We start from the raw sequence: 12,697 nt of genomic DNA, 5'->3' as shown, positions 1-12,697 counted from the left end.
CATCTGAAATATGCTTCCTGCTTGGTAACTCATAACCAGGATTAAGGGCCCGCACAAAACCCCGAAACCCTGAATCTTCAACGACTGAAAATGGTTGGAAGTCTTTAGTGAACAGCTGAAGTAGTTGCTCATCTATCTTCTTTTTCTGATTCACTCCGATCCTTTTGGAGAGGTACGATGTCATAGAACTTTGAACACCTTGCTGCATTGAGGGGGCTGGAGCAGCTCGCTCCTCTTCCACACTACTGGTGCCAAGGATCACCTCTACAGGAAGGGATTCACCTAGAGAAAAATAGGTTTCATATCAGCATAAGCACAATAGAAATGATGCCATATTTTTGGTGATATATATTACATTGTTTGCGTACAGTATTCTACATGGTACTTGCAGCTTGAATATTTACTTCATGCAAGTTGACAATTGACTCAGTTTTAGTAATGACTATAGCTTCAAGTTTCTTCTTTAATCCTAGCAACACCAACACATTTTCATTTTCAATAATGTGTATTGGGGGGAAGGGAGGGTACTGTATTTCCACCCTAAAAAATATCTTAATTGTTGTTGACATATCATATTTTAAACAAATACTGATGTATAAGTAGGGCCCTGAACTTCAAAATATTCAATATGACTGTCACTGTGGAAAGTCACATGTACTATTAATGTGTCAAATTTTTGGGTTAAGTTTCACCACAAAATTTAAAACATTTATGGAATTCAGTTGAAGACTCCATTAAAAACAATTATCCTTTTCAAAATTTTAAAATATGAAACGGTATCTAATTCTCTCCCCTCCCCCCCCCCCCCCCCCACGGGCATCGTCAGGGTTACAAACAAATGATACACAGGAATGAGTGCTGATACAATCCGCTATCCGATTAGTTACTAATAATTGCGAGACGACAGTTCATATATCACACAGTGGAATTTTATTAGCACTATCGTTATTACACCTGTAACAATAACTTCGAATTAAATAATTAAGTATTCCGGCACCATATGCAACATAATTTAATGTTTGAAAATGACAAGGCAAACAGGTGCGGTGGTATCGACAGCTTAAGTAGTCACGACAAATGAAAACTTGCGTGTAAAAATGCACAAAGCACCACACTGTATAGCATGCTCTTATCTTAAAAAAATTAATAAAATAAAAAAATAAATGATTATGCATGCACTGAAATAACCGTAATTGCAATAAATATATTTTTTCATTACTCACCCAAATCTAGCTCCGAAGGTCTTTGTGAAGAGAAATCCACAATTAAATGTTATTTCTGGAGATGTTTCTTTAAATTCGTCGTCGTCGATTTGTACGATAATTTCTTACCGCACAAAGTACATTTCGCAAACTCTCGATCAAGAATTTCGAAATATGACCACATTTCGCTTGTCCTCGACCTCTTCATGTTGGCAACTATTGGTAGTAAGCAACAACACAAAGAAAAACAAGAACGCGGAACGAAAGTCAATACCCTCTAACGCAACCAAAGGCCGGAAAGAGAGTGACACCTGTTCCAGTGTTCCGGAACACCAAGAATTGCAGAGAAATGAGACAATAGATTCCCGTTATTTGCCATCCCCTCTCCCCGATGGCCCAGTACGAAAATATTTGTTCGCTCCAGTTACTACCCTCTCTGGAAATATCACCGGGATCTACGACCCTTAACTGAAGTCACCGAGTCAGGAACGTCTAGACACACAGTTATTCCGTTACCAACTTCCAGGTTATCTGTGGTGGTAGCCCGATAACTGCCAGAGAACTAGAACTGCGAGCCAATAACGATAACGTCGATAACTGTCAGAGCAGAGGAGAATACCGATCTCTGACAGTTATTTCCATAGTCGCTCGAATTCCTTAGTAACTCTCCTTGTACTACCCCTCCAAGCTAAATTAACACGTAAGGCGGTGGCTCAAGGTATCGACTGTACTTGTTAATGCCTGTACTGCAGCTCCTATCAGCCACGGCTCGGACATTAACTTTATTTAATTGTTTATACTAAAAGTAACGAAGGCCCACGAAATACTACACAGTTCCTATCAACAGATGGCGCGCAGTCTCACAGTTATTCCCATGGTCTATAGAACGCCTTCCAAATGCGCAGTACGATCTTCGGTCAACAGATGGCGCGAGGCACTGTTGACACTAAACAGTTATTGAAATAACTGCCAGAATCAGAGGAACGGTTATCGCAGTAACCGTTACTTCTCAGTAACCGGTTATTTCTATCAGTTACGTTATTTTTTGCCCACCTCTACATGCGGTACACCTGCGATAGTGTAGCAAGCCGTTATTGTTAGTATGTGGATTGCTGTAACCCTTTGATGACTATTTCATAATAAGACCACACACTGACTCGTGTAAAAAGTTGTTTTGTAGAGCGTGAAATGTTGCGCGTGTGCTGTGTTTGTTTACATTGTACCTAAATGTCGTGGGAGTGTGTGCAAGTGTAAGTTACACGAATACGTACGCAGGATTTAATTATTATAAATATCATCCAAGACACCCAATGACCTACCCAATCGTGATCGATTTCTGTCAACAGAACCGAAGGACAATGACTACCTAATGCCTCTTTTTAAAAAAGGGCGAAAGTTGTGTGCTCTGTAGTGCTTTCTAAAACTTTATTTCAGTCTAGAAGTGCAACAGCCTTCGTGAGATATGCAAGGAAGTTTTTATTTACCGTCGTTATTAGAAATCAGTTATTCGGGACCGAGAGAACACAGACTAAAGTCAGACATACAGCTGTTTAGCCTGTGAGCAACGCATATACTATAAAGTGAACAGAAAATTCATGTACTAGTTGGGGTTCTATTTAAGTTTAACTGAATTTTACTTATTGAAAAGACACGATGTAAAGTTCTTAGGAGATGATGCCACTCACGCCAGTGACCATAGTGCCCTGTCTTGTAAACCAAAACACAAGTATGACTCAGATTGTGTGAAAATTCTGCAATACATTTGAATCGGTTTCTCAAGCTTTAGAATAAAAACTGATATATCGCCTTTGAAATTTTTGCGCTGTTTTATACCCAAATTTTGCCTTTATTATTGGACAGAAAGCTCGTTTTTGCGAACTACTTGTAGTTTCATTTTATTGAGCTCTTTAATTTTTGAGTTAAATTATTTTTACTTCAGTGTCACGTTTCCATAGTAGCTTATGTCAGGAGAAAAACTAGCAGTGACTGCAGTGTTAGTGATGTTTCCAAATACAGTGAGTAACAGACAGACATCATATTCAGATGGTTTATGATGGAAGACCCCCATCATAGAGATTTAGGTTTTCTGTAGTTTTTCCGTATTGATGAAGGTACAGCGATGGCTTCTTTGAAAAGGACAGCCGATTTTCTACTCCTTCCCTGTCATATACGAGATTCTGCATCTGTTGATGTTGTTCATAACAAGATCTTGCTCTTCCTTTGAGTAACAATATATATGTAAATGTATAATTTTCTTTGTGTGGCGGTTAGAAATGGTGTGGGGAGGGGGGTGGGTCATAGGAAGTTGGTAACAGGATCATGGTTAAGTCAAGGCAAAGGGGTTTGCAGAAACCAAGCAAATATTACAGAGCAACATCGCACCATCAAAGTACTGGATCTGCAAGCAAGAATTAGAGTAGAGTTTGCAAAAGAAGATTACTTGCAGTTGAGGTTGGCTTGCGACAGCCGCTTCGCCCATGTACTTCCAGCAGTTACATAACGCAATTTTGTATACACATATGTGGCGATACTCTATAGACGACTGTTGTTTTCACTTGCAGCCATTTGCACTCCGCAGCTGAAAGCTGGCAACAGCGCTTCCAGCTGTCAGCATCTTCTGCTATAAACTGGTGTAAGGCTCAGTGTTGTTGTGTTGCAATGTTTACTCAGTGACAGGGCACAAAAGTACCAAAAATAATATTTAAAATAAGGAGACCAGTTAGGCCGTATCATGATGTGGATATTGCAGTTGTGAGAGTGATGTTTAAGTTGGAGAATGGCTTTGGGTGGAAGAAGGTAGGGATTTTTAGGGAGACATTCAGACATTGACCTGAAGTAATTTAGCAAACCTATGTAAATCTGAGATTGTACTTGCCAGATGTGTACAAGTTAAGTTTTTATATCACTGCACTATCACACTCAGTTTCATACATATAAATCTTTGTGTATGCACTCATTAACATATGGTATGGAAAGTTTGGCGTTACGGGAGTGTCCAATTCCACCTGTGTTCTTTGGTCCATGAGATCATCTAGATGGCAAGCACCCCTGCTTCCAGCGTATATAATATGGTGACTGTGAAGTCACCACGTACAAAAATAAAAATGACACGAGAATATTTCACTCCAGCAATGAAATGAAAATAATGGGACAGCTGCAGGAAATAGTGGGTTTAAGGTGAGGCAGGCTAAATATACGACAATATGATAACCAGCACCATCCTAAAACAGATATTATCCACAAAATCAAACATAAAAATTCTCAACATGTGATATTATGCTACAAACACGAAAACTTTAGGAATCATACATTTCACTTTTCCCATATAGCTCAAATGAAGCCATTGATACCTAGAAGCCAAGTACATGTCACAAATCTTTGTATCGTATATTTCACATGTTCTACATACCTCTAACAAAGCCAATGATACCAAAACCCCACACTCAAATCAAAAACCCAAAACCTTCAGATTCTTTTGACCGATTAAAATACAAACAAATAAGAAACTATACACCAAATCCATTAAAAACCAAATAAAACAAAAATTGTCCACTAACCAAAGCCACTGACGAATACAACTAGGTTGGCCATCCTTCCCCCACACATGCGCTATACTTCACACATCCAGTACGCACTTCCCTGCAGAAAGGAAACCGATCCAACACACATCAAGCACTCAATTCTGTCTCGTGCGTATAAAAATGTAAAGGATCGTTAACCTAGAGCTCTTGAACCAGATCCCCCATAGGATAGACCACCAAACATTGTCACAGTGACGCTGTTATATATACAAGTCTGTGATCTGAGTAGCCAGGGCACGCTACAACTTTCTGGTCGTGGTCATATCATCATCCATCGCAACCTAGAGTGAATAACACTGATTTTTCTGTTATATCCATTGCTAACAAGAATGAAAAAAAAACCTCTATTACATTTCGGTCAAAAAACAAAGTATTCATGCCTGACACAAACATGAGCACATGAATCCCCAAAATAATAAATCATAGTAAGTCATTGCCGACACAGCGCTCTCTTCCAACTACTAATTCAATGGATGATTACACAAAGCCAAATGACCAATTATCACACACATCACAAACAGTTACAAACATGAACATCCACCACAAGAGTGGCCACCAAATACACCAACACACCATCAGAAAACGTGCCCTGACTCAAAAACACCACACACAGCACAATGCATTACACTTATATCATGGGTCAAGGTGGTGGTGGTGGTTAGTGTTTAACGTCCCGTCGACAATGAGGTCTTTAGAGACGGAGCGCAAGCTCGGGTTAGGGAAGGATTGGGAAGGAAATCAGCTGTGCCCTTTCAAAGGAACCATCCCGGCATTTGCCTGAAACGATTCAGGGAAATCACGGAAAACCTAAATCAGGATGGCTGGAGACGGGATTGAACCATCGTCTTCCCGAATGCGAGTCCAGTGTGCTAACCACTGCGCCACCTCGCTCAGTCATGGGTCAAAGCAGGTGGGTAGAATTGGATGATTTAATTTAGAAGTGAAAGTAACAGCTCAGCAAATAGCATAGGCACTGAGTCATTGACAGGCGGATAAACAAGGCTGAAAAGTTTGCTAGCTTTCAGATGAATTCTTTTTCGTATTAGGGTACTCAATGCCTCTCTGTTCGATTAGTTGTTATCTTGCTCCTAAATTATTTACATATATACAAGCAGATGTAGCTGCATGATTGTCAGTTTGACTACTAGTTGGCTCCCGTTTCTTTCTGTCTTTGTCAGAGGGAATAACTAACATTTAATGATGTCAGTTACCTGCATCTTATTTTCTCTGGAGCAGTGTCAAAATTACAACGATGGGTGGAGATTACACGTGGAGGCAAATACATTAGTACTTGCACGTTCCCATTACCTCTTATCAGTTTGATTAACATTACTTTTTGCCATAACTTATATTTCTCAGTTTTGAGTCATGGTGTCTTAGAATATACTCTGAAAAAAGGAAGTATTGTGTATAACAAATACTTCCATATTATACTTGTGCAATGAATGGGCATAATAGCTCTCTTGTTAACTTCACCTTTCATAAATTTCATGGATTGGCATTCATGTTCGCTGCAGATTATGCTCATATGGATAATATTGGCAAACTCCAGGCAAAGTAGCCTCACTTCCTGTGTTTCTGAGAAGAGTCCTGGCCTTATTAAGAAAGGCAGTGATGACAGTGTTGCTGTGCTGCACTTTTTTTATCTACTATTTTTGTTTGATCAGGTGTCCTGTTTAGTCAGCATGCTTCACACACTTGTGGCTCCAGTCAGAAGACATTTAAAACTCAATCCCTGCAACACAAATAACCTAAAATACAGTAGGCAGAGTTTTCACAAAAGCTTGTTGATACTGTGGAGCAACAGATTTACTGAACTGCTACTATTTGCCACATAACAAGTTTGTATGTGTACACCAAATCACAATCTTGTGCTGATGTGAGCACAAGATCAGGAGTTTGGCTGTTGTCAGTGTTTATTGGTTTAATTCAAGCAGCAATTTCCTAAATGTAAAAAATAATTTTATATATGGAGGATCATCATTCATTCATCCATAGTTGACTGATGGAGGAAGGTCTCCCATGTGTTAAAGTCTTCAGCTGCACGTATTCATGTTGCTTCTGCATGCTTTCTAATGTCATTCACCCATCTCCCTGTTGATTGTCATAATGGTCTGTTCTTATCTTTTGGAACTGGCATAGACCTTCCTTAGCCAATTCACAATCCAGTTGCTTGGCTACATGATCTACCCACCAGCATCTCATTTTCATTACAATGAAAGTTACATCTTCCACTTCATGGAGTTCAGATATCCATTTTTTTTATTTTCCTTTCTCTCCTTAATAATTTCCAGTATGCAACTTATCTCTTATTTGCTAAATATCCCTCACTTTTTAAGTGACTTTCGGTTTAACAATCCGTACCGCATTGCTGTCAGCCAAAACTAGTAATACACACTGATTATAAATTTTCTTCATCAGATCCATTGAAAACTTAGTTCTGATGACACTATTTAGTTTACCAAAAGCAGTCTAGACCATTTTTACTATTTTGTGCAATTCTTTTGCTTTCTGTCCTGTTTTTGTCTTCAACTTACATTTTATCAGAATGTACTGTTAAGGCCTACTTTCCAGTATTTTTTCAATTTTCCATTGTTGAAATTTATCTGTACTATGAACCAACAGTAGGCCTATACAGTAGGCTAAAAAATAAAATTTTATGAAGTCCTATCCTTCTGCTGGCAGATGTTACACTGCAAAGATATAAAGAGTAAAAACCGACAATAATCGCAGACGAATTGACAGTGTGTTCTGTCAGTATAATGTAGCACAACAGAATGGTAGAGATCATACAAAATAATGTGCCCACTGTGCAGACACGCATTCATATTGTGAGTGCTGGGTGATTTCATCCTGTTGTTCCAGAGGGGTCACCCTGCCTCAGTTGACTGTCACCTGCACTCTTGCAGTGTTCTAATTGCTATCTCTTTACTATGTAGAGTGCATCACAGTTTCCTTGCCTTATAGGTGCAGGCAAAGTTCTTCATAATCATACATGTGTAATTATATCCAATGCCACTAAAGTTTGTCAGAAGAGGTAAACTAGGAAGCAGAAATCTTATTTAAAAACTGCTTGAGAGGGTGTGCAAGAACGACTAGCTATTTTAATCACACAATAAAGAGAATAAAGAAGGAGGGGAAGTGCAGCTGCAACTACTTACCAATGTTTCACTATTTAGGACAGATATGAACAAGGAAATATTTTATTTTTAACTAGCATAGTACTGGTGGACAGGTTGTCAGAGGACACACACACAATTTGCACATGACCTCTATTCATTGTTTTACATAGTCAGTATTGTAGTAAACAATGTTGTGTGCTACGCTACATTTTACCCCCTTTTTGCTTTATCTGATTTCCTTCTAGCACTGAGCTTGTTTCTGTAGCCTATGTTTTTTAATTAATTAATTTATTATTTTTTGTTATTTACTCTAATGAGAAGCTATTTGTCAGAGATCTATATTTGTCACATTATTGGTTGTACTGACATAAGCACTTACGCTTCAGCTGTTATAAACTGCAGCCACTCCCCCCCCCCCCCCCCCCCCCCTACAATGCCGTGGTCAGTCACACCAGAGCCCCCACTACTACTGCTGTCAATTCCCTAATTGTGCCTTATGCACAGTGCACAGGTACGGGCTAAGTTATTGTGGGCTCTCTTTGCCTATGACATTCCAGATCATATGGCACATAGTTAACTGTAAAACTGCTTCAGCCTCATAACCCATAGCCTCCTAATTGCAGTGGTACACTTACTGAGACTGTCTTGAAACAGATGCTGAAAGAGGAGATGTTAAATGTGTGTGCATCTTTATTGCTTCGTTACAATTTTGTTCTCACTTCAAATGCATTGTTTTAGAGCTATTGTTGCCTGTGATTTCCTCTTTGCGTAAAGTTTTGTGAATTTTGTTCATCACTTTTGTTTCACTGCTAGATGACATACAGATTAATTTGCTCAATGAAATGATGATGTGCTGGATACTGTTTAACACTTCTGTTACTTCAAGTCAAGCCTCAACAGCAGTAGTTTGTTCATGTGTCATGAGTCAGCACATACCAACTTGTCATCCTGTTGTGACATGTTTGTTTGAAGGTTTATTGAATTACATCCAAGGAAGCTGCCAAGCAGATCAAGAAATCACTTCACAGACTGACTTACCTTTCACAACATGTACCATAAAAGCTCTCAGCTGCTAACCATTAGTAGTCATCACATGATATGCCAAGTATACCAGTATCTGGACTGCAGTGAAGTTAATGTCCTCAAAGTGCTTTTTAGGTGACTGGAGAAGTAAGCAGATAGTTTGAAAGAGTTTAGAGTAGATAGGGTGGAAAGAGATCCAACACATTCCAGTGATTTTAAGCATTTTCCTAGACAGTGAACTTGCCAAAACAGCTGTGGCACACACTACTGCTGGAGGAGTTACATACCCCTCTCAACATAGCATGAGAATGAAGATCTCTTGTTTGCCAGAAGACTGACTTAGAGTGTAGGGAAATGAATGGGAGATTAAGCAGCACTCATATGAGAGAAAATCTACAGGTATATCACTTCCTTCTCTCATGCTAAGTCAAGAAGAGTAGGCCTTCATAACAGAAAGAATAACTATTGGCATGTATCCTCACTTACATGTTATTTGTAGTAGATCGTATAAATAAAAACATGAATAGTTGCAGAAAACCTCAGTGTAATACTGTCAGCAAGTAGGCTACTTGGCTTCATAATGAATCTTTCGCTCTGCTGCAAGTGTGTACAATTTAAAAACTTTTTGGCAGACTAAAACTGGACTGAATCTAACTCAACAAGACCATTACCGGCAAAGGACAATATTCTAAGTTTGAGTCTCAGTGCAACACAGTTTTGATCTGCCAGGAAGTGTTAAGGGTTTGTTTGTTTTATCATTTGGGTTGTGTGAATATTTCTCAACTCAGTTTTATTCATGCATTAATGGTACCAACTCTCTAGGTAAAAACCCTTAAGCAGATCCCTCAATCTCTCTCATTTCTCATTTTGCCTTATTTCCAAGGTTCAGGTCTTTCGTCTCTCTGTTTTTGTTATTTCATTCCCTAAAGTTTCCCCTTTCTCCGTATATCTAGTTGTTTTCAATAGTATAAACTTATGTCTCCTTTGTGTTAGTGTCTTCTGTAAATTAGTATGTGTTATGGGATTACTCTTATATTACAGGTTACTACTATATCTGACTCTTCCCTGTGTGTGATAGTTGTTCTGACATCACAAGCTGTCATTCCTTTCTCCTTGTGTGTTTTTCAGATACTTTCCTTTTAATCTGATGTGCATTTATTTTCAAATACAAAAAATCGTGACAGTTACACCCATTACTTAATATGTTAGGAAATATTATGTCAGAGTCATAGAGTTTGGAAAGTGGATATATTCAAATGATATTTACACAGATTGTAGCTTCATGATATTTGCATTCGGAATGCAGATGAAACTTAATAATTCCTTGTGGCATAAGATAGAAATGCTTTGTCATAGCTGTTAACACCTCATTTAAATGTAATCTTACTGTAACTACAGGCAAAAGGGTGGCACAAGTATGCTATAAGTATTTAGCAATTTCATTTGTGTAACAGCTACAGTTCGATGAGGCATTCTCTAAAGTGTATCATTAATGTGCATCTACATCTACATCTACATCTACATCTACATCTACATTGATACTCCGCAAGCCACCCAACGGTGTGTGGCGGAGGGCACTTTACGTGCCACTGTCATTACCTCCCTTTCCTGTTCCAGTCGCGTATGGTTCGCGGGAAGAACGACTGTCTGAAAGCCTCCGTGCGCGCTCTAATCTCTCTAATTTTACATTCGTGATCTCCTCGGGAAGTATAAGTAGGGGGAAGCAATATATTCGATACCTCACCCAGAAACGCACCCTCTCGAAACCTGGCGAGCAAGCTACACCGCGATGCAGAGCGCCTCTCTTGCAGAGTCTGCCACGTGAGTTTATTAAACATCTCCGTAACGCTATCACGGTTACCAAATAACCCAGTGACGAAACGCGCCGCTCTTCTTTGGATCTTCTCTATCTCCTCCGTCAACCCGACCTGTGCTCATAAAGTTTGCTAACATTTTGTCAAAGAAAACGTTGTAGCCTACAAAATTCCCTAAAAGTAATTTTTCAATTATAGTGACTCTTCTGTAAATGCACCCATCACATATTTCATAACTGTGGAGTCCAATAACATTTACTTGTGCTAAAGTTGAACCATTTTGACCTAATTTAACTCTTGTTATCCTGTTTTCTAGATACTAAATGCAAGTGAAAATATTTGTGAGTGAAAGTATGGCATCGAGAAAACGCAGTGGATCAGGTTCCAAAAGGCAGTTGAAGGAGAAAGTAGTCCAGATATACGAGTCTTTCTTTAGGGTAAGTTATGTCTAATATTTGAATATTCTCTTTCTTCATGATGATATTACAGACTTTCAGGGATGATGGACAAGGGTAAAAGTATTGATTTGAGGCAAAGGACCTAATACCTCTGGCAGTGGACCTCTTCCAATGCAAGCTCTTTGCTTTTAGTATTTTGTGAGTACGTAATATGGAACAAAACAAAGTCTATTTAACCTAGGGCCTGCAGTGCGTACCTTAAGAACCATGAGTGTTTGTTCATCCTTGCTGCTGTGAAACACATCTCTTCTGCTGAACAAGTGTTCGTAGTTCTTAAGGTATTCATTTTAGAGCTGATGTTTACTAGACAAGTTTTTCTTGTTTTGTTCCCTACTGGCTCCTCCCAAAATATGGAAAGCAAAGTTCTTTCAGTAGAAGAGATTGTCCACTGTCAGAGGTATCAGAACAGTTTACATTTAACTTTAGACTTCGCCAGTTCCAGAGTGGGCTCCCTTAACTCAAATTAATACATTTACCCTTTTCCATTAATTTTTCTTGATATCTCCCTCCTCTCCCGCTGTCCTGTCCTTTCTCTCATGTCAAACCTCCCCCCCCCCTCCCCCTCCCCTGTGGGTTTGGGGGTTAGAATAGGTCCGAGGTATTCCTGCCTATCATTATAGGTTACTAAGAGGAGTCTCCCACTTTTCAGTCTAATGAGTTATGGTCCCCTTTTAGGGTTTGAGCTACACATCTTTCCAAATTATCTGAAGTGCGGGCTATTTGGGGAAGGATGCCTAATGTGGTACGTCATATATCCAGTGTACAATTAGACCTTCCGCACCTCATATTGTCCTGGATCTGCAACTCCACCTGCAATCCAGTTATCTGGACAAGGACGCCATATAGGGTTAAATCATCTACTTCCATAGTCCACTGCCCTCTTTTGCCCCCATGACAATATTGGATTTTTTGGCACCTAACATACAGCATGATAGCCAATCAGTTGCAATGGGGCCATGATGTACTCATTTGGTGGTAGCCCCATGACAACACTGGGATCGCACTGCTGATGCCTGAGCTGTAAACTCACCACGTATGCCAAGGAGTAGATGCCCATCTTCTTGGGGCGTTGGGACTCCCAGCAACAGCCATCATGCCAGGTGGCCTTTGCTGTGGCTGGGTAGCACCCATGGGGAGTGCCGCTGATCGGAGTGGGTGGCATCAGGGTGGATGACCCACAATGAAGCAGACCAAGTCATCTTTTGCTGGGGACTGAATGGCCCCAGCACTCTCTAAAAAAGGAAAAGTCGACTAATGCTGAGAGATATGACCCTAAGTCGTACCCCTCCCTATCCACACCACTGGAGGAATGTAGATCTACAGACCAGAGGGAGCATTACTCACCAAGGTATTTAGTCTGCAGCAGAATGGGTAGGGACTCCTTTCTGGCTAGAAAACCTCAATTTTTTGTCAAACACCTGGAGGACAAGTTTGGGGTAGTGGCAGTGCTGTCGAAAATGAGAAGTGGGGCAGTCCTAATTCAGACAGCATCCCTGG

At 39.8% G+C, this 12,697-nt stretch overlaps 1 protein-coding gene and 1 long non-coding RNA gene across 4 annotated transcripts in view; one reads left to right on the top strand and one right to left on the bottom strand.

Annotated features, from left to right (window-relative positions):
• The window catches only part of LOC124612632 (armadillo-like helical domain-containing protein 3), a 128,318-nt gene that overhangs the window by 8,456 nt on the left and 107,165 nt on the right, over positions 1 to 12,697 (top strand). The window contains exons 1-2 of one of the 3 annotated variants that reach the window (XM_047140929.1): positions 2,262 to 2,285; positions 11,059 to 11,179. In XM_047140929.1, coding sequence (XP_046996885.1) covers positions 11,066 to 11,179 — 114 coding nt within the window. In that variant the 5' untranslated portion in view covers positions 2,262 to 2,285; positions 11,059 to 11,065. Of the gene's footprint in view, positions 1 to 2,261; positions 2,453 to 11,058; positions 11,180 to 12,697 lie in introns of those variants that run through there. The other 2 variants (XM_047140928.1, XM_047140930.1) reach the window with 2 other exon arrangements.
• Positions 147 to 1,273, bottom strand: LOC124612633. The gene is made up of 2 exons (XR_006979556.1): positions 1,224 to 1,273; positions 147 to 282 (listed from the first exon to the last, which is right to left on the bottom strand). It is a non-coding gene; the product is annotated as an uncharacterized LOC124612633 (long non-coding RNA).

The sequence above is a fragment of the Schistocerca americana genome, chromosome 4 (genome assembly GCF_021461395.2).
Source record: "Schistocerca americana isolate TAMUIC-IGC-003095 chromosome 4, iqSchAmer2.1, whole genome shotgun sequence".
Classification (NCBI taxonomy): domain Eukaryota; kingdom Metazoa; phylum Arthropoda; class Insecta; order Orthoptera; family Acrididae; genus Schistocerca; species Schistocerca americana.
Note: the sequence above shows the minus strand (reverse complement) of the source record. Positions and strands in the feature narration are given on the sequence as shown.